The sequence below is a fragment of the Spea bombifrons genome, chromosome 6 (assembly GCF_027358695.1).
Source record: "Spea bombifrons isolate aSpeBom1 chromosome 6, aSpeBom1.2.pri, whole genome shotgun sequence".
Taxonomy (NCBI): domain Eukaryota; kingdom Metazoa; phylum Chordata; class Amphibia; order Anura; family Pelobatidae; genus Spea; species Spea bombifrons.
In genome coordinates this window covers 195,281-221,339 of record NC_071092.1, presented here as the reverse complement: position 1 = coordinate 221,339, position 26,059 = coordinate 195,281, and the positions used below count along the sequence as shown (strand labels likewise).

Genomic DNA, 26,059 nt, shown 5'->3' with positions numbered 1-26,059 from the left:
CTGCACATCGCAAGATCAAGTCCTGGGTGGAGAAGAAGACAACCTGCTGTGCTCTCTTCATAGATAGACACTCCACAGCCATGTGTAGCCAAGGAGTATAGAGCGCTGGCTGCAGATAGGTTTTGGGAAACCTCACTGCCTTTGGTCTACAGACCGGTTCTGGGATCCCACAGTCTTTGGTCTACAGACCGGTTCTGGGATCCCACAGTCTTTGGTCTACAGACTGGTTCTGGGATCCCACAGTCTTTGGTCTACAGACTGGTTCTGGGATCCCACAGTCTTTGGTCTACAGACCGGTTCCGGGATCCCACAGTCTTAGGAGTGATTACACTGCCTGCTGGTTTTCAGTGTGACATCACATACATCGCATGATTTTCTCTTTGTTAACAACTAATGACATATTACTTCACACACCTCTAATCTGCATGTTGCTGATATCTAGCAATAATCTACAAACTGCAAATACTATTGAATGATACAATGTAGGGAGGATATTTCATATTTTAGAATGTTTCTGTCATTAAACTGGTGAGAATCGGCGTCCGCAACGTCTACAGTAACTGCCTGCCGAGCTCCGGATGAGGCCGCGTTCCCACTTTCACGGATGTTTTTAATGAGGCTGGAACGGCACCCATTTCATGTATATTTAAAGAGAAAACAGCCTTAGTCTGTCTCACCGAAGCTTTCATTTGCCAGCTGTGTGCAAAACAGTAATAATCTCATACCTCGCACCAAAATACTGTAATTAGCTGCTTCCTTGGATTGCCCAAGATCTTTAATAGATATTTAAGTATATATGCTTGATGAAAGCATTAATTCACAATACTAAAAAGAAACCAAACCCCTGATTAGCCGCTGCTTGTCTGATAAAGCAGGGAATATGCAGCTTTAGCAACTGAAAGAAGCAATTTGAGCAGAAAGCCTGATTTTACACATCTTACAGCCTCACACATTGGCTTAATCGGGTTCTTATAAAAAAAAAGCTGCAGCTTCAGACAAAAGGTCAGCGAGACCGACATTCATTCAGCAAATTATTAAGAGAACCCCTTTCACTCCGAATATCCAGGGAGGGGCCGCTAAAAATGATACGTATACACGTACAGCCGTATACTCCGTATATACTCCGTATACTCATACACAGCATCAGCACTAATGCTTCATTCATAACCCTTACACGCAACAGTATGAGACAAGTTAATGGGAAATCTGTACTTACTTTCTCATTCATCAGATCTGACCCTGGGCAGGGTGTCTGTGATCAGAGGGCAGTTATGGTCCTGCTACTTAACACTAACTCACTAACAACAAGAGCCAATGCTGGGGCCCACCAACAGGATCCACGCAATGCCTAGATCTACCAATACGACCCTCGCAATGCTGGGGCCCACCAACAGGATCCACGCAATGCTCAGACCGGCCAACAGGAGCTGACAATGCTCAGACGGACCAAAAGGAGCCACTCAATGCTCAGACTGACCAGCAGGAGCCACTCAATATTCAGACCGGCCAACAGGAGCCACTCAATGGTCAGACCGGCCAAGAGGAGCCACTCGATGCTCAGACCGGCCAACAAAAGCCACTCATTGCTCAGACCGGCCAACAGAAGCCACGCAATGCTCAGACCGGCCAACAGGAGCTGACAATGCTCAGACGGACCAAAAGGAGCCACTCAATTCTCAGACTGACCAGCAGGAGCCACTCAATGCTCAGACCGGCAAACAGGAGCCACTCAATGCTCAGACCCGCCAAGAGGAGCCACTCAATGCTCAGACCGGCCAACAGGAGCCACTCAATGCTCAGACCGGCCAACAGGAGCTGCTCAATGCTCAGACCGGCCAACAGGAGCTGCTCAATGCTCAGACCGGCCAACAGGAGCCACTCAATGCTCAGACCGGCCAACAAAAGCCACTCAATGCTCAGACCGGCCAACAGGAGCCACTCAATGCTCAGACTGACCAGCAGGAGCCACTCAATGCTCAGACCGGCCAACAGGAGCCACTCATTGCTCAGACGGACCAAAAGGTGCCACTCAACGCTCAGACCGGCCAACAGGAGCCACTCAATGCTCAGACTTACTAACTACTACTAAGCTACGGGAACAATTCTGCACACATTATATATTATTCCTTGTATTCTTTTTTTAATCCTTTACATCTTTTTTTTTGTATCCGGTTGATTCTGCTGGATGGGCATCTTACGTAAATTCATATAAATTTGATGATCTGTCCCACCAGGGACCCTCGATCACAGCTGTGGCAGTCCTTAGGTATCTTGGCCTTAAACATTTTGGTTTAACTCAGTGTAACTATTTAAATATTTTACGACCAGGTATGTTTAAGAGAGCTGTAGTATGTAAAGGGATAATTATTCACAGATTGCACTCAGACATATGGAGAGTGACTGAAGCAAGTGGTTCGGGGCCACACAGGAGGCGAAGCCCAGAGGTTTATCCTGCGAAGAGCTGCTGTCAGTTACACCGGTGACTGCACAACTCATACTATTGTATTTACATACCTTTTTAAGTGACTAACGTGGGGCAGTCTTACAATAAATGAAATCTTCAAAAGAGATTGTGTGAACCTGTTTCCTGGCGCCGTTCTAGAATTCAGTCCCGGGAACTCTCTTTCAGATATAAATAAATAAATATATATATATATATATATATATATATATATATATATATATATATATATATATACACACACACACACACACACACACAAATTATATATATATATACACATACACACACACACATACATATATTTATAGACACACATATATATATATATATATATATACATACACACACATTCATATATATATACACACACATACACATATATACACACACACACACACACACATATATATACACACACACACATATATATATATATATACACACACATTATATATATACACATATATATATATATACAGTCTAATAAAGTTTTCTGCAGTTTCTTTGGAAAGCCACGTTCTGATAACTGCCCGATACTTCATATTGGTATTTTTGGTTAGAGGTCGGTGCGGAACGCTTCTGATATTATAAACATCATTCCCCAGTAATGGTCAGAGATACACATTTTAAGACAGACGACACACAGGGGGTAAGCAGCGTCCCTCTGCCTTCTCTCATTCCTCTCCTCAGCAGATGTTCAATCCAGGATTACAGGAGCTGGAAGAGTTCCTGCAAGGTTAAAATCATCACTAAATGTCCCTTACAATGCCGCGCATACACATCCCCGTTCAAAATGGCCGCACAGAGTGCCTGGAAGGGGATGTTTCTGATGTCATTTGTCAGATCTTACACAGAACTGCAGCTACCACACGGAACATGTCTTAAGATGGAAGTAATCATGTTAGCGTATAGATTGCTTGCACCCCGAGCTCGTGTTATTAGATCATTGTACTATTGTATTATTGTACGATAAATATCCTTCGGATATGGGCAGGACGCAGACGGCTATGTCTGGAGTGCCTTTTAATGGTGCGACATCTGTCTCCGGTAAAGCTGACCATTCATTTTGCCAGCGGAGGTCTCCGAGCCGGTTTCTGTGTCATTCTCCTTCACTCCTTATCCAGAAACATGCAATTTACTATGGAGGCACAGATTAAATTCCTTCTAAGACCCCCCCCTGCACCGTTCCTTTAATTCTCCTGCAGAAAGCTGTTTATGACAAAGCAATCTGACCCGACCCCGGCTCGTCGCACATTATACAGGAGAGCCTTCCCGCGTCCGTTAAAATAACAATCTCATTACTCTTTCACCTGTTTATGCTTTATACAGCGCCGTGGAATATGATGGTGCTATATAAACCAATAATCATAATAACCATCTGTAAATACAGAGCTCGCTGTACCGTCACTGTGTCTTTATACTAAATCCAATTTCATGAAAACCAAAATGCTCCAAAAATGACAAAAATAGAGTCACTCATTAAATCCGGATACTTACAAATAACACCGTCTGCACGCCATCCTTCCACGCGGCAGCTCAGCACAGATCTGTCGATAATGGATCACGGCTCTTGCGGGTAATAATGGGGAGGGCGAGATATTTCCAGCCAGGTTCACCCACAGAGGAATAGCACAAACAAGTCAGCCTGTGATGTGATCATCTTCCATCTCCGTCTGAGACAAACCCAACCGAGCTCTCCGCGGGGTTTTATAATAAATACATAGTAACGCAGTCATTCACAGAAAGCAGTGCGGCGGTTAAATGGACTAAAGAATAGAAAAGGGCAGAGCGCTGCTTCTGCGTCCAGCCGCCGTTCGCTGCGAGCCCGCCGCACGCCCTGTGCATGAATTCACTGCGCCTCGATAGATGAATGAGAATCAGCATTCGGAAATCACCATCTTGTCTGAATCATAGTACAGTCCGGGTACCAGCACACGATTGGCTCTCACATCTCCACGGTAACAGCAGCATCTATTCCCTGGACTACTAGGGGATGAACACTGTGACAGCAGAGCCGCAAGGACGTGAAACGAAAAACAAAAAAACAGGAGCGTCTCCAGTACCATCCGAGACATCCGAGACACGCTATCCTCTGCAAGCCAGCAATGGGGGAGAGGCTGAGCCTGCTTGTGTTGAATAATTAATCCTCTGCGCTATTAATTGCCTGTTTATTGCCAAGCACAGGGTCATTTCAGCAACATCCCATTCAGAAGGGCATTAGGGGTGACAGATTCCTGACTGCAAGATCAACACGAAGAAGCAGGTTATTATAGAGCTGGGCGTGAAGCCGTGTAGGAGAGACTGGCAACAATATCTGTGATTTAACCTCCTGAGGGCCACACACCGTTAGGAAAGCAGTTCAATGAGCTTAAAAGGGTCCATTGGGCTGCACCAAGCTCTAGGGCCACCAGCTGGACAACCTTAGTGCTTCTGGCATCAAAGTATGGCATGTCATACACACACGGCTGCGTGTCCAGCTCACTGACGCCGTCTACACAATGTCCACCAGTTCCTTCGGCCGGCTATGACTGGAGTGGAGGACACATCCCTGAGCCAGTTATACGGGAACGAAAAGATGGCCAGCATCTCTACGCCCACCTTGCCCACTTGTTTCTTCTTCTTGCCCCCTTCTTCTCCGTGTGTCTCATCATTCTTCTGTCTTTGACCTCTTTCCTTCCTCCGGTACAATGTTCTCCATTTTTTAATATTAATCACAGGTTTTTTTAAACAAACTAACAGACTCTGAAAGGGCACTTAAATGTCTCAAAGATATGTCATTCTTCAGCGAATAGAGGCCTCCGGTGTTCTATATCCTCAGTACTTCGCTTAACGTGTAGATTCAGAGCTGGCAAGCAGACTATATGTATTCTGTAATCATTTATTCATGTGGCCAACAATAGGCATAATAATAATACTAATAATACTCCAGTGTTACACGTTAGAGCCGCTAACGCCCGGCAGAACCCTGAGCAGCGGGTTTAGCGTAACGATGATAAAGGGCAACGCATTCACCTGGAGTTTTTACTTTCAGTGCCGTAATGATGAATATACTCTTATTACATCATAATGTTAAGATTATCTCTGTATGGACATGATTTAAAATGCTCCAAGCAGCAATCCCTCGTATGTCCCGTACGTGCGAAGCCCCTTCACTTACAAACACAAATACTCACAATTAACAAAGTGATACAAAACAACTAAACAATACTGTATTAACATTAACAGTGACCATGCTACATGTTTCAACTATATATATATATGCGATAACTCAGGGAATCTACTGACTGCCACCCCCAGCGCACCCCTCCCCAGACGGACCAGGCCCTAAGGGGTCTTTTATCCTTTTGATGCTCAAAACAACGGGGCAATTGAAGTAAAAAATGCGCCGGTGGGCAGTAGCCGGTCCAGATCAAGATGACAGCCGATGCTTGCCCTCAGCCTAGGATTTCTTCTCACTTACCCTTACCCCAATTAATGACATAATTGGCACCTTACGCCCCCTTCACCCCCATACCCGTCACCAGCCGCCATGTTTCTGTGACTCCTGGGATTTTATTCACACACATAAACTACGTAAAGGGGAAATATATCTGAACCTTATTTGAATCTTTGAACCTTAAACCCTGATGCTGTGTAAGTAATGTATTCATTTTGCTCCAATAAACTCCCTTTATCTGCAGACCTGGAGCCGCCGTCACTGTCAGTCATGTGATATTTTGGGAGACTTTCCCGACTCTAACACCGGACTGAGCTAATGCTTTATGGCAATGTTAATGAAGTCCGTTCCTCTGTAGACTTTCATTAGTCAAAGTGTCTGGCTGGGTGATTAGGACTGAGCCATTCTATTGTTTCCATCAGGCAGTATGATAAGGAGACGGGGTATTGGTCTAGTTGATTGGAGCTCAGATAACAGAGCGAGAATCATACAAATACACAGCTGTCCGAAATTATTTTAGTCTTAGGGCCAAAGCAGCCCCCTTCTCACCTATTCAGCCATAACGAGAGGTATTTACACTTAAAATGAATTTATATCAATCCAGCCAGAGCAAGCGGTTTGGTGGTGGAAGCCGTGCATATGTCATACATTCTGAACGCAGGGAAAACGGGGGGATTTGTGACACAAAGACACGCAGCATTTTCTTTAGGTAATATATGAGCAGACTTTCGGCTGATCCAGATTTCGAGAAGCCAAGTCCTTGGTGTAATGAGTCCATGATAGTGTGAGCGAGCGGCTCGTTAGAAGGCAGTGCTGGCACACTGTGTCCCCGGGCAAACTGGGATTTTGGGACCCAAAACCTTAACTGCATTCATTATAATCCATATTCAGCTGGTGCCATAGGCTGCAGCCCAGTTTTGAACGGACCCTCATCAGGGGAGTTAGAACCTCAGACAGGAACCCTCACCCGTTCAGAAAGCGTCCCCCTTAGGCTAGGTTTCCACTTGGGTTTTTGTCCGGCGTTTTTTTCTTGATGAAAAACGCCAGGAAAACTGCCAAGAAAACTGCCACTGCATTTACCTGCGTTTTGGCGTTTTTTCTGCAGTTTTTTCTGGCGTTTTAGCCTTTCTGTGGAAATTGCTTTTTTTGACCTTAGGCAGTTTTTCCAGCCTTTACAAGTTAGAAGTTTCACCCAGCTAAAAGGGATTAGGATAAATGGCAAGTATCTGCCCTCTCCTGATGTCATTTACTTGGTAGACCCTTTTGTCTCTTTTCTGTGGTTTGTAAGGCATGCTTTATTCCGAATGTCTGCTCCTCTGGGAAGATTGGCCCCAAATGATGGTGCAAATTGTTTGCTGTTGCTTTTGGCACGCAGGATCCGGTCGCGTATGTTTGTTTGTAATGGCATGTTTGTTCCAAATGGTGTAAAATTCAATATGAACCAGTCCAGGACTTTGTTTTGTGTGAAACTGTTTGTTTTCAGCCTATTTCTCGTAGGACACACAGATACTGGGTCCATCCTCTGCATTGTAACTGTGGAAAAAACGCCATAAAAAACGCCAAGGCAATAAACCCACATGGCTTTTTCATGGCGTTTTTTCTCTCCCATAGACTTCTATTGGAGAAAAAAAGCCAAGATTTCTTGCAAAAAACGCCAGAGTGTCAACATGCTGCAGTTTTGAAAAACTGCCACAGAGCCCAAAAAAGCAGAAAAACGCCAAAGAGGACTGAAAAAACGCCAAACAGAAAAACGCCAAGTGGAAATTGCATTTTGCGATTTCCTATTGAATTACAGCTAACATCTGGCTGCATGCGTTTTTCACAAAAAAACGCCAGGTGGCGCTATTGGCGTTTTTATAGGCGTTTTTAGCAAAAAAAACCCCAATGGAAACCAAGCCTTACTGCGGTTTTTGTTGTACACACTTGTGTTGTGTTACCCAGAGATTACACTAAAAGCTCCTGAGACGCATCCTCTGTAATTTGGGTCCCTGTAACGCGAGGGTTTAGGTTAGGGTTAGTTGGTAGGGTAGTGGTTCGTGTGGCTCGTGGCACAAATTCTCTTTGAACATCTCCCTTGGGCTACCGCACCTTCCTCACACTCTGTCTATGGCTAGTGTGTGACTTCCGAGAATCATTACACAAAAAGCCACATCCAGGGCTTCACACAATCGGGACATCGAGGCCGGCAGGTTTAAGGAAGTTTAAGCGGCCCAGCTCTTTACAGACAATATACCCCGAAACAGGTTGGCCTGAAAATAACTCATCGTCTCTGGATTTTAATCTGAGTTTTGCATTAATGTTATGTGTTTCTCGTGATTTCCCACTTTCTCTGAATAGAGTTTTTTTTACATTATTTGCTTTCGTAATACCGCTTCAGAAGACAGAACTCTGAGGGAATGCCTGGTCTTTGTGAATAACTACCAGATCCCACACATTATAAACAGTAGATTTCCCCAGTAGATATAATATTAATTCAGGCATCAAACATCACAATAAAAAGGGAACCTCTGTATCTTGAACTGTATGCTGATGTTTATCTTTTAACATCCAATTTATCATTGATCAGAGGTTTCATGTCAGGTCGGTTGCACACACTGCTGCCAGCCAGGAGAGGGCAGTATATTCCTCTCATCATCAGTCTGAACCCAGCGAAGGCGTCCTGGCAGAGTCCATCACAATGAATCAATCACGCTCATAGAGGTAAAGGTGTATGGAAGGGGCCTGCTGGTTTCCTTCTTGTAGGCGACATATTTATACTACGGGTATGGTACCCAGCACTGTGCACTAAGGAAGAAGAGCAGGAGCGCATGCATGAAGTTGTGCGTGGTCCTTCATAGTAGCGGTTCTTCCCATGTGACTGTAATGGGTCACGCTGGGTCTTGCGTGTCCTCTGCTTGTGACATGGCCCCTGATTTCCTCGCCCCATCATGCCTTTTGTTAAAAAAATATGTTAATTTCTCAGAGTCTAATACGCGCTACAGTTTTGGTTTAATTAAGGTCATTAATTAATTTAATTGATTTAATTAAGAGGATTTAACCAGTCCATTACTATCCTTAACCCTATAACTTTAAGCTAATTTTGACCATCTTTCTTCCATCTGCTGGTCTTCTTCCATAAACTTCTTCTATGTGTTTATTTCTTGTTTCCATGGTAACCTGACGAACAGGATTTCCAAAAAAGAAAATGTTGGACGAATTTTGTCGAATACGAAGAAAAACTCCCCCTAAAAACCCGCCCAAGTCTAGTTATTATAGCATTGCTGTGGGAGCAGTTTGTGGGTATCACAATCATTTAAACGGGGGTAACCACCTGTGACTGCTTCTCTGGATAGTCCTGTGTGTAATACATACCCCCCCCATCGCCTGAAACTCACATTTATACAAGCTTTCCCATAACAACGGGGGTGTATACCCTAGCCAGGGCTGAAAGCAAAGCACTTTTATAGCTGGAGAAGTCAGGAAAATTTATGAAAGTGCAGATTTTTAGTCACCAGGTAGGTACAAGCAGTAGATTATTAATAAAAATACTGGATGTTATCGACTTAAGACGGCCAGTAGGAGTCACAAAGACAACTTGTCGAAACCTAATGAAATCCAGCTTGTATTTTGAATGTTTTTACAATTTGTTTGCAGATATTGCGAGGCTGTTCAGCATTCTTCCTGCTCCACAGTAACTCTAAGGGTTAATGGGGCTTGTATTGGGGTATTAGCAGCTTGGAAGGGGGTGAATAGCAGGCGAGTCTCCGGTTTGTATTTAACAGACTCCAATAGCGACACGGTTTTCACCAAGGGCCATATCCGTGTGTATTTATCATGTGTTTTACTTTACAGAATGGCCACGGTGGCCACCGGTACAGCAGAATGTCCGTGGGGCCCATTCATTCATCGCATGAAGCTGTCTATACGTCTGAAGCCGTGTGATGTACGGACAGCCCGGGCCCCGCTGTCTCTTACAGCAGCGGCTTCACCCATTTCTCATTCAATACATTCCGAAATGACAAAGCGCTCCACGCTACCAAGATACTGGAAGTGCAAACATTTTCAGAGAGTGCGCTATTACGTGTTTATGTATGTGCCGCGCGATCACATGCAGCACATCACACGCACAATACAATATGCAGCTGATTGCACGGATAATATGCAATCAGCAGCCGAAGCAGCGCCTTTACATCGGACAGCGTTAACCTTATTGAGGAAGCCTGGAAGAGACGGAAATGAGAGCAGCAAAGAGTCCAGAGACTGCAGCAAACCCTAAGCAGCACTGAAGGCTGCAAAGCAGGGGGTTTCTGGGGGGATTCTTTCTGTTCTGAGGTTTTGAAGCCTTCTTTTCGCTCGCACCAGGCCTCTCCTCCAATGGGCGCTGGGATATTTGTAACATTTTCACTAATAAGTCCTGAATACGGATGGTGCCTAAAGGTCCACGAGTGGCATCTGTCAGTCAAACATGCTATTTACAAACCCATCAGTGACGTGTTGGAGGCTAAATCTCTGTCCAAAGGGCGAGAAGGCAATAGTCATCCAATATAACAACAACACACTCGCAATAGCCGTTCCTGAACGCTAGCGACAGAAGGCCAGGTGATGTGTAGGAAGAAGAGTGACAGTCCTTTATATAGGAGCCACACACAACACACTAATCCACAGACACGAGGCCACGTACGCTCAATGGGTTCACTGACAGAGCCTTCTTCTGAAGCACTCATTCCGTCCCCTACATCATTTCATGTAAATAGCCCTGATACTCGAGTAGAAACAGATCGAGCGACACATTATATATGAATGTAGTGAATGCACAGCATATCCCGGGGTTCCTGCTGAATCGACCGCGGCTCCTAATGATGCTTCCGCAGCCCTCATATATTTCTCCTGGCCGGTAAAGAGCTCGGAGACTGGAACGAGGGACTGATTTAGTGGAAAGCCAAAATGTATTGATTGCTTTCAGAATTGCTGGATTGAAAACAAGTAGTACATCTTCTTGAATACAGCCAGTCGAAGAGCAGCCGGGTTTGGAAAGTACAATATATCTATCTATTCATATCTATATATATCTATATATATGATCGGATGTATATCGTATGATATGAAACCGTTACATTCTTAGTAAAGCTGACACACAGAGGTCCAAAAGAGACAGTTGGCAGTCCCTGCTGGCGAGCGCCATATATTACGCAATTACAATGAAACACCTGCACAGGTATTAGCGCTGAAGAATGGGTCTTTAAAATGGACCTGGCTACTGAAAGCTAACATTGGCTGTAAGAATATGAGGTCCTATTAATCACAAAGTGACAGATTCCAGCTGTTAAAATGAGTCTCAGCACTTCAAGATCCTTCTAGATTTCTATGGATGGCCGAAAATCCTTTTTATAGCGCAGACAGCACTTTTCATGACCCGCATAGAGACACACAGACAGCTCTCCGCTAAACGGTAATCACCCTCCCAGCCATATTTACCCATAAATAAGATTGTAAGCCAGGGTGCTCTTCTACTCCTCTGCCAGCCTGTCTTATAGCGTGTCGACGGTATTCTCAGTTATTATTGTCCATTTTCACTCTGTAACAGCATCTTCACAATCACGAAGGAGACGCATAAGTATCAGCCATCAGCCACCATACTGCACCAGAGGTGTACACAGCACTGTATGGAGGGGATGTTAATGGGTACACTTGGCACTGCGCCAAGCAGGGTTTGTTACTTCGTGGTTGGTTAATGTTGGGCAGGTGTTAGCGCCTTGAGGACCATCAGGTTCTGTGTACAGAAGCATAAAGGGTTAAAGAAAAGTGATGGACAAGACATAGCCAGACCGAGGATGGGCAGGAGGCGCCGGCACAAAAATGATGCTGTCGTGTCATATAGAAAAGAAGATGAATTTATTAAAGATCCTGCCGGAGCACGAGCGGCCGGAGCCTCGGGTTTCCCCTCATAGAAGTCATTTGCAAATACCGGGGCAGTGCAATCTACCCTGTGCTGTTATTCACAGTATTGCACTGACTGATTTACGCATGCGATGAGTAGTAGCAGAGACCCCCTCCCCCTGGGCTGCCTGCCTGTGCGTATGGATTTCATCTCTTCGCACTTTGCTGCTGCTGCAGAGTCATTTGGCGAGGTTTATTCTCTGTTTGCCAGCTGTAGGATTAGAGAAGCCAGTTGATGCATTTTGCGCCATTGCTGCAGGAAAATAGAGATAGCGTGTGAACTGAATCCAGTGCTTAATCTACAAGAAGCAGTTGTTACATGGATAGGTGTCTAAGCAGAGGACCCATTGGGGCGCCCCTCCTCTGCTTTGCTTGTGGAATTGATCTTGGGGTGCAGATGGAGGCATTCCCGTGCGGGTACGACGCGGATACTGCTAGGGGGGATGCAGCTTTCACCAAAGACCCCACAACCATGAAAGGTCAGCTGGAGACAGAAGCGGAAATGTAGGATATGTCTGTTCAGCCGCATGGAAGGAGCAGCCGCTGCAGTTTGCTGAAACACCAACATTCTGATGCATCCTTTTCTTGGTTTTTAACATCATTAAGTTATTACAGAGACTTTGGCGACCCTCGCTCTCGTATTAACCATCAGCAAGTGATTGCGAAAAGAAACATACCAAGTGGGAAAATTGCCTAAAGTTTTATCACAATCTTAATGTTTGGCTGAGTTCCATTTTGAATTCACAATAACATCGAATGTGACATTTGAAATAAACGTTCTGATTGAGAATGCATCGCGATGGCTGCGGAATAATTACTTCGCCTTGAGGAAATACGTTTTGTAAAATGCATGAAGATGCCATCCACAGATGCGAGCAGGAAAGTGTGACCTTGCCAAGGACACAGCGAGGAGCGACTGACCGGCCATCAGCGATGCGGAAAGGATGACACCCCGAAGCTCTGCGCCTCAACCCGACACAAACAGCGGAATCACGGCGCGCAGAGCGTTCCTCGGCCCAAGCCACTTCGCAGCAATCTCCTGTGTTACTGTACCCTGAGCTGGACACGTCCCAGGGGCCGGGGGCCACGCGCAGCCTGCCTCTTTTAAATCAATCTCTTTAGTATTCTATGTCCCACTATAGTGATAACGACATGCTATAGTAACCAGAGCAGTCATCACTTTAATGCAAATAATAGCCGTGTGTCCCCTTTATATTTCTGTGTGATCCCCCTTATATGTTTGCCTCTTTCCCCCCGAATGTTCTGCTGCCTGCTGTGGGGCATTTGGGGAGCATTTGGGAGTAACGAGAACCCTTTATGCGCAGGCACAGAAAGCACTCCTTCAAGCAGCCAATCACAGATACAAAAAGTAGGAGCACTGCAGCTTCTCCTTAACGGAAGGATAAAGAATAAAGCATATTAAAGTCGTTTGTACGAGCTTTATAACGCATTATTGGTTGGTGACACTGGAGTGCCCCATTAACTAAGAATTGCAAAAGTATTTAAAGGGAAAAATAATGAGAAAGTGAATAAAATTCCTGCCGCGTTACATGTCAGTTATATCCTCCTAAGCTTTTACCAGACTCCTAACCCCTCACAGGGGGCATTATCCCGTCACCCATCCACGAGCATAACTCATTATCGGCTCTCATGCGTCGCCATCTCGATCGAATCAAAAGCTTCTGGGTTATTATCAACCCGATATGACATTTCTTTAAGTCGTTCATTGGCTTTCAGTATGCCAGTGACGTACATTATGGACGGAGGCGTAAGGGTAGCCAGAAATGTGCATAAGAAGCTTTTAATCCCAAATCAATATTATGAATATTATTATTATTATTCCCAAATAAAGCCCATCCATGCCTCTGGCAACTGCTTGTCCCAGGCGTGAATGGAAAGAAGCTGCTCCTCGTGCCGTAAACACATTCACATTATCATGAACCTAATATTATTTCAATTAAAAAAACGTTAAAAAGGTATTTTTACCTCAGATTTCTTGACCCTTCATCTTCAAACCTAGAAAGTAGAAATGAACATGTTCGTGTTAATACGACACAGAACAAACCGCACAATTTCCACTATTAATAGAAATGATTTCTGTGATATAAACCCCAGCATTTAGAGTAATAGAAAGTGTCAAAATTCAATATTTTACTGCACCGTGAAGCAGAGCTGCTTAAGTCAACTTCGTATTTCATTCCTTTAGATTGCTGCCAGAAGGGACGATCGTTTTATTATTTACCCGCAAGTGCCGACTGCCAGTCTGCCTCCCATCATTGCTGGTAATATACTACTATAAATACGGAAACTGATTATCATCCCAACGGCTGTGATTACTGCACACGGGCATCGCAAAAATACTCATCTGCCCTCAAGGTACACGAACGTGTCCTACGCATACGCTAAACGGCCACTATAGACGTCTCCGTGAAAGGCATCGACATTATCTGCCATATAGAATACACTGTATGGAATCTGCCGAGAAAAGAGGGAGCGAGAACGGCTCCAGTACAGACAGAGTGCATTCATCTGGATAATTAAGATCAGGGCTTCGCAATATTAAGGCAACTTAAATGAAAATTTCATGTTAAATATCTTATCAGCTCTTTTATGAACCTTTTTGGAAGGAATCCTCTTACAGAAGTAAATCAAGTGCCAGGAATCTACACGTCCCTGAGATAGCAGCAGCAGCTTTTACTCGGATTAAATGTATTTAGCAATTCCACATGTAAAAGCAGCTCCCTGTGCAGACAAAGCAGCCTTTCTTAACCGGCTTATCACTTGCAATTGGGATCCCTGACTGCAAACCTGTCACTGCCTTTCACTCATATGTCACATCATCGGGCTTTAGAAGCCACGGGGCGGAACGACTGAACGGCTGCATGTTTATTATGACATATTCATCATTCTTAATAATGGGCTGAGCAGTTGGGATCCCCCAGATTAATCATTTGGGGTGTCCGGGTGCTTCTGTTACGTGCGCCTCCGAACTCTATGGCACGCTGCTGGTTCTCATCAGATGGAGCGCAGGCTGCAGAACAGGCTGATCAAACATTGTCTGAAATACTGGGCTATAAGCGCGCCCCCAATTCCTACAACATGATTACCGGTAAACTCCACAAAAACCTCCAGCAGCCCAGATCTAGGTGTCCGAAGCGTCTGAGCCCCCGAACCTTAGAATCGCTTTCATTTCAGAACTAAGTTTCGACGATGATTCATTCAATGGCTTTAAATGGGAACTGGAAAAACGTGATAATGTGTCCCTGGATTAACTGTCAGCAGATCTTTATCGGTGCGGAAGAGCCACGAACAATAGCTTATAGGCTACATATGGAAGGAATCACAAATGAAAGCCATTTCTCTGCATACAACGGTGCGAGCGCAGAACTGGACAGATGGAGAAAAACCAGGAGTGGGATCAGAAGGAAACGCATTGTTATATCCATCACAGGGGGACATGGAAGAGCATCACAGGGTCAGCGAGACAACGAGGATCTGGAACCCACTCCAAAGAATATCACAAGATGGAAATGTTCCAGATTCTGCTGAAAATAAAGCAATCTCCCTCCCAGGGGCCACATTTTCTTTAGGTAGCCTTTTCTATTAAATACAAAAGCCTGGGTCAGGTTGGCAACCCTAACCCAGAATTCAGAGGATTTAAATATCTTACAATGAAAAGCATCTCCTGATAATAATGGCCGATATTATTGCTTGGGGGAAACATTGTTACCAGAATAGCTGATGTGATCAAACCTTTTCATGAGGCTTCTGTTCACAAGCGGCGCTCCAGGCACAGAGAGCCCCCGGTATATATTAAATACTCTTTGACTCAGAGCTCACAACTTGTAATCTACAAACATATTTCCCCATTTCTCTGTCACATTACTCATTCTGATGGCTTAAAGGCTTTAAGAGAAACCACAAACCACAGAGTGAGAGGTAAATGTAATGCCATACGGAGTAAAGCAAGCAGAATACACAGATAGAAACACGGGCGCCTGCTCCGCGTTCATAAAAACCCAAGGTTCCCAAAGTACTTTCCAAGCGGAGAGACGCAGACATGGAGAGACAGTATGTCACCTTCTGATTCCTCACCCTGTGTTACCAGGACTCCCTCATACGCCGGATACTTTATACATAGCTGTGTGGACGATAAATTCTGGAAGTATATTCTGGATTTTTTGCATTACGGCCTCCTTTACAACAGAACAATAGATCCCTAAGAGGAGTCTGGTTGGCAGAGGCGGAGAGGTCTGGGAGGCAGAGGGGTCCGGGAGGCAGAGGCTGAGGGGTCCGGGAGGCAGAGGCCGAGGGGTCCGGGAGGCAGAGGTGTCAGATGTTTAACGGGATGGGTGACAGAGAGGTACTGTTTTTTGTTTTAAGCCCAAGGTGCCGTGCTTCTCTGCGAGGGTGCTCCGTGCGCTCAGTTAAGAGCCACAGCAGGAGTCTGAACCTCTGTGAATCTTCTGACAGGGCACCTGCCGTAAAGATATGTCCTGTCTTCCTTCCCTCCTTGGCCAAAAGGTCTGCAGGAGGGCCGGATCTTCTTGGTCCCCCACCCAACACAAGGAGGGGAACCACTGTAACCATAAGGAAGAGATGGGGGGCTATGAGGCATCCACCATCTCTCCCAGTGAAAAAAGCTGGTGTCGAAATCCAAATCAGTGTCCGTTTCCGTGTTCCGTTTTATAAAAGTAAAAAAATCACACACATCTATTTACCGAAAAAATCATAGCCACTCGTGCACACAAACAAGTGCAAATCGTGAGGTTACGTAAAGAAAAAAAGTATCCAGCCTTTCTTCACATTCTAAGCCCATAACGGTCAAAGAATAATGGAGTGAGGTGTAGCTAGCCGGATGAAATTATTTGCGCCTCGCCAACAGTGATGCAATATTGTGAGTGCGCCCAGGACTGCTCTGGGGGCTCGGAAAAGACACTTTGGGCTTCAAGCTACCTCGGCCCTAAGGCCAGAGGACCAAGTATTCCCCTCATCCACTAGGGTACTACACTTTATCTTAGCCAGAGTGTCTGTTACTTGAAGGGTCTTTAGCAAATATCCCCCAATCACAATACCTATTTATATAAATCTAACCTGTGCATATAACTGTGAGACACATAATCACCCAATTCATTAAATAAGGAACGCTATGGAGACAGGCAATTGCCATCCTAATTAAATAATACAGTCTACAGGGTAGTGGAAATGGTTGGAGGTAATAAGACAATTATTGTGGAAGTGTCTTAATTGCAAATTAGATCTCAGAAGATAACGCAAACCTCAAACCCATTGGTGGTTCTCTGGCATAATAAAGACATCTTCTCAGCCTCTCCAACCGAAAGCAGACTCTTTACTGGCCTGAGAAGCAGTGGCATATGTAAGCCCATTTGGCAAGTCATTACACAGAATCTTTGCAATGGGCTATTAAAGGGTTAATATTTCAAGAGTCTCCAGTCAGCTCATTGGGGAAGTTCCTAGGTATGCGTATGACATATATATATCACAGGCTAAAATCTTGTCTGTTGTGACGTGTCTTTAACAATCATTGCCTGTGGCTTCGATGTTCACCTCCCAGCTGCCTGAATATGGCCGTGAGAAGCTTCTCTTGTTTTTCGGGTTTTCAATGAAATGTAAAGAGCCACAGCGGGTGCGCGTTTCGGTGAGGAAGCTCTTTAGGGTCGAGATCCACCGAAAAACTTTTTCACTTTTCTGATGCCATGATTTGAGTTGAACAATGAAAGTCAGCGGGTATTTAAATGACAACTTGTGGAAGCTGGGAGATGGTAACAAATGTAACCATGTAACAGAAGTAAAAGTAAAGAACAGCCCCGGAGGAAAAGAAATTGGACAGAGGGGCCACATGAATTTAGTGCGGACGAGGTACCCATGGTCAGGCCTGTTGAAGGGGTTAAGGCATGACTAAGCGGAAATTTTGGCACTGAAAGTGTTAAGTTGGTGGCACGTGCAGGGCCAGAAGGGAGGGGGTAATTACCCTCCCTGGGGGGTATATAAGGAAGGGTCGTGGCCTATAGGGGCAACCATTTTAAAGAAAATTTTCCCGCCCGTCCCTCCCCTGATTTTGGCATTTTGCCGGGTACTCTGGTTTGTTAAGCTGGTACGGTGCAGGAGTTAACCATCTAGGTATGGTTACTTGTGGTGCACAGAGGTGTAAGTGCAGGACACTCCAGGGGCATGCGGCCCTGTGAATCGTAGGGTCATGTGACTGCCGCGCTAGGGGACGCCGGCAGTTTCAGCAGGGATACAGGTGGACACGCCCATACCAGCAGGTTATTAATTTGGTTATTAATTTGGTTATTAAGTGGTTATTAAAATGGTTACAATTGGTTATGTTATTGATATATATTGTGTCAAATTGGTTGTGGTAATAATATTTGACACTTTGTAACATGTTAATAAAGGTTGAGTGTCGCGGTGCTGAAGTTATTTCAAGTCCGCACCGCGGACAAATAATTCCATATCTGACATTTAATAAAGTTTTTAAAATAAAGAAGTGTCTCTTGTTTTATTTGTAAAGAGGTACCGAAACTGGACGCTACTTCATTCAAGTAAAAGCAACCATAAAAGAGAGCAAGTCTTCCAACTTAACTCGCGTCACAGAATTCTAGGTGGCGGTTTTCCAGAGAGGGGCTAATTCCACCGCTAGACTGCAAGCTCCCAGGAACAGGGCTCTCCTCTCCGTTCATCCCGCGCCTGTTGATATTATTGTTCATTTGGTATTCTCCCTCTCTGTAATTCTGTCGGTGCTCTGTACGTAAAATCTAATAATCAGTTTAATAACAGGTACTTGCAGCATCCAGGTTACAGCCGCAGCTCCCGCCTCAGATCGCAATCCCACGGAAAGCCACCATTATTCGTTGCAGTTCAAACAATTCCATGTTTCTTACGTTTCCTTGAAATCTTGCTGTGTCGTTCTTCAAGCTGCAGTGAGACTTTATGAATAAATGATCATCATGAATAGTTTCTCACATTACATCTCCAATTAGAGTTTATCATTACATGGAAATATTCCCACTGCTATTCCAAAACCGAATAAAGAACTTCGTGATGTCTTAAATATGGAAAATCAGTTGTGTTCCTGAAACGTATGAGCGCTGCGCACATAGACTGGTCAGCTGGAACCTCATTAAACCGCATTAAATGTGCGTCTACAGATAAACGTAATTAAGCAAACTCTGCGGGAACCGGTCGTCCCGGCGCTCTGTTCATTCTGTGTGAAATAATGGAAATATTTACAATATATAGTTAAAGGCACAGACACAAAAGCTTCCGTTCTATGGGGACAAATGCTACATTATATAACAATAAGAGCAGACGGGTTCTGCATCTCTGACGTCTGGGGCAAACAGCCCAAATCCAACAATGTCTCAAACAGGGTGACTTGACCCCGTCCTGGCCAGGTGTTACTGGTAACAAACTGACGCTAACGACTACCTTTTACCCGATTAGTCCCCCTAATAAATAACATTTCCTCCTGAAATACACCGGAAGCTGAGAAAAAGTCCCAGGGGCTCCGGGATGCCAGGGCCAGCTTGGAGCCGAGTGCATCTGACGTGTTGCACGGACACTGAACACGTCTCAACGTCTACCAGCCCGGAACCTCACACGCGGCAGCAGCGGCTTTCTATACGTCAACCAGAAATGGCACAACATGGGCCAGAGTAACACGTCGCACAATTCTACAGAGCGGCGGCGCAATTTAAAGCTCTGAAAAAAACAATACAATCCATATGATTAATAATAAACATTTTCGCCAAAGCTGCTGACGTAGTGCCCTAATCCTTACAGACGCTCAATGTACTGGCCTGACCCCTGTCTTTCTAAGTAGCCAGATGGTTAAAGTCATTTGAGAATAACGAAGTGCGGGAGACACGACATTATGTCACTCTAATCAGATTGTAGGATGAGTTTATCAGCGTGTAAAATGTACCGTGTGAGTCCATTTCATTCACTTGTTGCTTGGAGGTCCGGTTAGATGCACGAGGGGATCCCCTGCTGTTTTCACATATGGAGGGGACACATCTGCACTGGGTTCTAAGCTCCTTCACACGTTCTAGATCAAGTGAGAGGCGCCTGGGGCTGACGTATAGCTACATTGGAAATGTTCTATGGCAGAGTAACATAGAACGTACCAGCAAGCTAGAGTCGTGAGTCCCATATATATTATACATAAAAGCAGAACCAGCTTGCCATTCAGCCTACTTCAGTAGCGCATTTATCACACACACTTATCGCTGGGATTTTAAAAATCAACACGCTTTAAGAAAGAATCAGAAGCCTGAATAAAACCAAATATACGTCGGCCTTCTTAGAGGAGAGGATTAGGCTGCGAGGCTAAACGTGAGATTAAACGGAAACCTGCTTGCATGATGGAGGGTTTGTAGCCCAGAGTCCTCCATGAGACCCGCTCAACCCATCTCAATGCATCGTGCTTCTCATAATGTATTAGAGCTCCCATCCGCCAAGTGATGGAACTGAACGGATTATGGCCACGACAGCTGGAACTCTGCCGGATCCTCCGCGGAATGCCAATTCCCTGCCCTGTAACGCCGGGTTTGCACGGATATACCTATGAAATAACTATGAAGCTGGAAATGTCTATAGTGCAGACGAACAGTTAATTCGTACAGCTGTTTAGGTAAAGCGGGATATGAAATCGCTATGGACACAGCAGCTGTATCGCTATCTGTATACCGAACCTGACTAGATGTCATTCAGCTCATAATGATGCTAATTCACGAGTAAACACACAATGTGAAGCGCAGACATATGGCATATATTGTGCTGACCAAACCAAACGCTCCGTCTGCCCTCGCTGCTCGGCCGGCACAGAGGAGTACGGTACTTGTATAGCCGCGGGTGGTGCACAATGTACTGTGGCCCCCAATCCCAGGGGTACGTTTTATACTTTCCAGCACAGAACCGTAGGGCTGATGACTCTCTGTACAGTTGGCAAGACAGACTGGTTGAGTAAGTTCTCCTCTTCGGCGAGCTGCCATCTGTACGTCTGTCAGGCACGTCCTCCATTCTGCAAACAGCACCAAGAAGAACCGACAGATCTGCTGATCTGTTCCTTGGAACTGTTATATGTATATATAATATAGCCAGGTCCGTTCCTGTATGTGTATGTATATACTGTATACTGTATATATTCTTATATGGTGGTTATAAACATATCTTTTTAGGCAAAGAAAACATCCCACTTTCAATTCAAATCGTATTTTGGGATTTACCATTAGGCATTTTTATTTACTGGGGAGCCCCAAACAGGACTGATATTTTCCTAAGCAACAATAGCAGACAATATATATATATAAGGGGTGTATATATATATATATATATATATATATATATATATAAACATCTAAATTAGCAGAAAGATGTTGTGCCGGCAGCTTTTACCTCACAAACTACACAGGGAAACTCAACTCTGTTCCATAAATACCCCAGATTAATTATCATCCACAGACCAAATCCACTTACAGGGTTTTACAGCCTCGTGGCTTACGTAATACGCAGCTTACAAACAATTGCCGTGCTGTTATTACTGCGGGCACCTAAATATTAATTGCCACTTAATGATCCATTTGAGCCACACTCTCGATATATCCTAATGTATCAATGAACAGACGTCGATAACGTTTATCATGATAAATTAGATCTTATATTGGCCATTTTTGCACTTTGTAAATATAAAAGCATTATCAAAAAATGATATCCCCTCATTGTGCGGAAGAGATTCAGCAAACAGGCACCTCTGGGGCAGGGTTATCCCAGAGCACTGGGAGGTCTGTGCAAACAGTAATAACAATCTCCGTATTAACAGCATCAGCACCAAAACACAAGGTTAGGGAATTCATTAAATACGCAGATTTCGGCCCAAAAATAACCGTATAAAGATTTCCTTCGTTCAGAGAGTTTCTGTCTTGATTAGAAGAGTAGCTGCGGATTTATTTGAGTAAATTCAATGCATTTAAAGCACTTCCTGTAAACAGATCCTCTTACAGATAAAGCGGCTGCTGAATGCTTTACACGCATCAGCCAGTCCCACGGAGATCACGCGTGTCCACTGAGGAAACGTCACACTAATTGGTAAATGCAGCCACGCTAATTGGTAAAAGCAGCCACACACGCACACGGCAAATGTCACTTACATTTTAAATTGCCTATAGATTGAAGTATAGAAACCAGCAGTATCAATCAATGTGCAGTACACGCATGAAGGGGATCACACACAGAACATACAGACTGTCCCGCAGCGTATGAGGGCACTGTGGGCACTCGTATGAGCTTCTAGGTTTCTGCACAGTTAATATCCAGTAAGAAGGGGGTGACAGATGCATGATGAGAAAAAAACAGGACAAGCCTACCGAGTGTCTTAAATGCCCCTAATTGTCGGTGACCAGCAAAGAGCTGATGAATGTAATTATTGGTGGCCAGTAACGAGCTGATGAATGTGATTATTGGTGGCCAGTAGTGAGCTGATGAATGTAATTATCGGTGGTCAGTAATGAGCTAATGAATGCGATTATCGGTGGCCAGTAACAAGCTGATGAATGCGATTATCGGTGGCCAGTAACAAGCTGATGAGTGCGATTATCGGTGGCCAGTAACGAGCTGAAGAATGTGATCATCGGTGGCCAGTAACAAGCTGATGAGTGCGATTATCGGTGGCCAGTAACGAGCTGATGAATGTGATTATTGGTGGCCAGTAACGAGCTGATGAATGCGATTATCGGTGGCCAGTAACAAGCTGATGAGTGCGATTATCGGTGGCCAGTAACGAGCTGATGAATAAAATTATTGGTGGCCAGTAACGAGCTGATGAATGAAATTATTGGTGGCCAGTAATGAGCTGATGGATGTTTTATTCATGTTTTTACACACTGTAAATCTGTGACTGTGGCCCCATGGCAGACATATCTGTAAGTATATGTGCATGTTAACTCATTGTTCATTTAAAGTGTCACGTTTATGATAGACAGGCCCCCATTAAACTCAATGTCTGAATGGCAGGGCCCCAAAAATGATTTCTCTTATAGAGATCAATATAAAATAGCACAAAAAGTCAGGGGCCCTTAAAGAGTTTTTTGCCAGGACTACCGGGCTCCTGAGACATGCCCTTTTGGGGGGGGGGGGTCGGGTAGTGGTAACCTACCAAGTGTCCCTCTTTAGGAACCAAAGAGATCATATAAAAAGTCTGGGTAAAGCCCCAGCTACATTTCCAAAAACACCCCCAACACACAAATGCCCCTCTCTGGATTTTCTAGGACAGAGGCCACGTCTCTCATCTCTAGACTTCATCTCTAGACTTCACTAGCAAAATACACGCCACATACAAACCACACGCAACGGGCAGCCCTAACCAGCATCACCACACTGGGGCATGGGGGGGGTGGCACTTACTTGTCACTCTCTGGGATGGAGGGCATGCCACAGGGGCCCGGCTGCTGCAGCGTGCAGGTGGCCAGGTGCCTGCGCCCTTCCTCCTGCAGCGTGGCCACCTGCTCCTCCAGATCCTTAATCCTCAGCTTCTGCTTCTCCAGGAGCTCCTGCTGCTTCTCAATGATTCTGGTCAGCTCCTGCAGGTACTCGGCTGCCCGGCAGGGGCTCTCGGCAGGGGGCTCCATGGGGCCCTGGCTATGTAAACATCACACACCCTGAGATGCTCCTTACACAGATCACTATTCCTCACTGCAATAATAATAATTCACGTGGGAGCGTCAGTCACTAGAGCCCAAATAGCCGGGTACTCCTTCAATGGCTCCACAAGGATAAGGGCCAGGCTGTCCCATGGTCACTGTCATAGGGTGAGTGTCACTGTCCTGGGATTTTTTTGTGACTGTCACATGGTGAGTGTCACTGTCACAGAGCGAGCATCACTTCTGGGGTGATTGTCTCTATCAGAAGAAGTCAGTCACTGTCACAAGGTAGGTGTTACAGGGGGTGTCTCGGAATGAGTGTCACTGTCCCGGGATGAGTGTCACGGTTACAGGGTGAAGGTCACTGCCTCGATTCTCCAGTTACCTGGCTGACTCTCCTGGTTGTTGGGCCCCCAGTGTCTGGCCCCTTCGTTGCAGAACCCTCACTCATTCATCCCACATAGCATAGACCCAATGGAGAGAAGCTGGAGGCCCCAAACTGTGCCTGGGATACTGGGACCTCAGTGGAAACCAGTTGTATTGGGTCTCCAGTCACTGAGAGCCACGAGGAACTGGTCTTCTGCCATTGGAAACCACTGGGAGCTGGTATTTTGTTACTGGGAGCCAGTATTCTGTCACTGGGAGCTGGTGCCCTGTGAATGGGAACACAACTCCTGTCACTGGGATTAGTTGTCCTGTCACTGGAAGCCAATGTGAGCTGGTATCCTGCCTCTGGGAGCCAATATTCTGTCACAAGGAAGACTGGGAGTTGGTATCTTGTCAATGGGCACCAGTATCCTGTCACTGGTAGCCGCTGTGAGCTGGTCTCCTGTCACTGGGAGCCGATGGGAGCTGGTCTCCTGTCACTGGGAGCCGATGGGAGCTGGTCTCCTGTCACTGGGAGCCGATGGGAGCTGGTCTCCTGTCACTGGGAGCCGATGGGAGCTGGTCTCCTGTCACTGGGAGCCGATGGGAGCTGGTCTCCTGTCACTGGGAGCCGATGGGAGCTGGTCTCCTGTCACTGGGAGCCGCTGGTAACCGCTGACCTGTCACTGGGAGCCGATGGGAACTGGTCTCCTGTCACTGGAAGCCGGGATCCTGTCACTGGGAGCTGATCTCCAGTCACTGGCAGCTTGTCTCATGTCACTGGGAGCCACTGGGAGCTGGTCTCTGTACCTTGTCACTAGGAAGACTGGGAACTGGTCTCCTGTCAATGGAAGCTGGGATCCTGTCACTGGGAGCTGGTCTCCTGTCATGGGGAGTCGCTGGAGGCTGTACCTTGTCACTGGGGGCCACTGAGAGCCGCTCTCCTGTCACTGGGAGCCGGTCTCCTGTCACCGGGAGCCGCTGGGAGCTGTACCTTGTTACTAGGAGCCGGTCTCCTGTCACTGGGAACTGCTGAAGAGGATCAGTCCGGTCAGGAGGCGGGAACAGCGGGCGGAGACCTGTATACGGCGGCGGGAACCGGGAGGAGGGGTGGAGCGACGGGGTTCTGACTGCGAACGACGAGAGACTGACTGGGATACTGACCGAATGTCGGGTATTCAGACTGGAAACTGGGGGGAATAATGACTGGGAACTTGGGGGGTTAATGACTGGGAACTTGGGGGGGTTAATGACTGGGTTACAGGGGGTTAACCACTGGGAACTGGGGGAATGACGACTGGGAACTGTGGGGTTAATGACTGGGAACTTGGTGGGTTAATGACTGGGTTACAGGGGGTTAACCACTTGGAACTGGGGCGATAATGACTGGAAACTTGGGGGTTAATGACTGGGAACTGTGGGGTTAATGACTGGGAACTTGGGGGGGGTTAATGACTGGGTTACAGGGGGTTAACCACCGGGAACTGAGGGGATAATGACTGGGTTACAGGGGGGGATAATGTCTGGGTTACAGGGGGATTTTGACCAGGAATAGGATGGACACCAATGGTGGGCTAAGAACATGCAGTAGCCCAGTAATGAAGCTATAATAATAATAATGGAAGAAAACAATGGCCTTTATACACTATCGGGCCTGGTCTAAAACACAACAACACAAAAGTAATGCGTCAGAATGCATAGAGCGACCACAGAAAGGATCCAGAAAATGAGCCAATCCTCTTAGCGACCCAGTTACTCCAGACATAAATATTTCAATCGAAAGCTCTGCCAGCCCTCCCAAATACAGACTGGGAACCGAGGGCTTACTGACTGGGGACAGGCCGGATACTGACTGGGAATGGGATGGAAATTCTGACTGGCAATTGGTGGCCCCCAGGGACAGGGCACTGGCTCCCAGCGACAGGATACCAGCTGCCGGTCTTGGTAGTGACGGAATGCCGGCTGCCGGGTAGGTGCAATGTGTCTCTGCTTTATTGTCACCATCTCGATTTGTTCTAATTCTGTAATTTAAGCAACAAATGTTTTATTTCATGTCGATGTGTATATTTTTAATTACTATTTTGGTTATTTTATTCTTTTTTTCCCCAAAATTTTACGTGTTTTGTTCACATTTTAAGGTAGTTTCATATGTGTTCCAGCCTCGGGTGTGTTGGTGACCATCATGAAGACGACAGTATAGAGTTGTACCGCGGCAGC

The 26,059-nt window shown here is 45.7% G+C and overlaps 1 protein-coding gene and 1 long non-coding RNA gene across 4 annotated transcripts in view; one reads left to right on the top strand and one right to left on the bottom strand.

The window, feature by feature from the left end:
- Nucleotides 1–23,549, bottom strand: part of IQSEC1 (IQ motif and Sec7 domain ArfGEF 1) — a 69,900-nt gene extending 46,351 nt beyond the window's left edge. Inside the window, exons 1-2 of one of the 3 annotated variants that reach the window (XM_053468600.1) lie at nucleotides 23,241–23,549; nucleotides 13,803–13,832 (exon numbers count right to left, since the gene is read on the bottom strand). In XM_053468600.1, the coding sequence (XP_053324575.1) occupies nucleotides 13,803–13,832; nucleotides 23,241–23,464 (254 nt within the window). In that variant the 5' untranslated portion in view covers nucleotides 23,465–23,549. Of the gene's footprint in view, nucleotides 1–3,961; nucleotides 4,313–13,802; nucleotides 13,833–23,240 lie in introns of those variants that run through there. The other 2 variants (XM_053468595.1, XM_053468599.1) reach the window with 2 other exon arrangements.
- LOC128499732 (uncharacterized) lies at nucleotides 23,451–24,419 on the top strand. The gene is made up of 3 exons (XR_008354802.1): nucleotides 23,451–23,583; nucleotides 23,620–23,780; nucleotides 23,830–24,419. It is a non-coding gene; the product is annotated as an uncharacterized LOC128499732 (long non-coding RNA).
- Nucleotides 24,420–26,059: the final 1,640 nt, after the last annotated feature.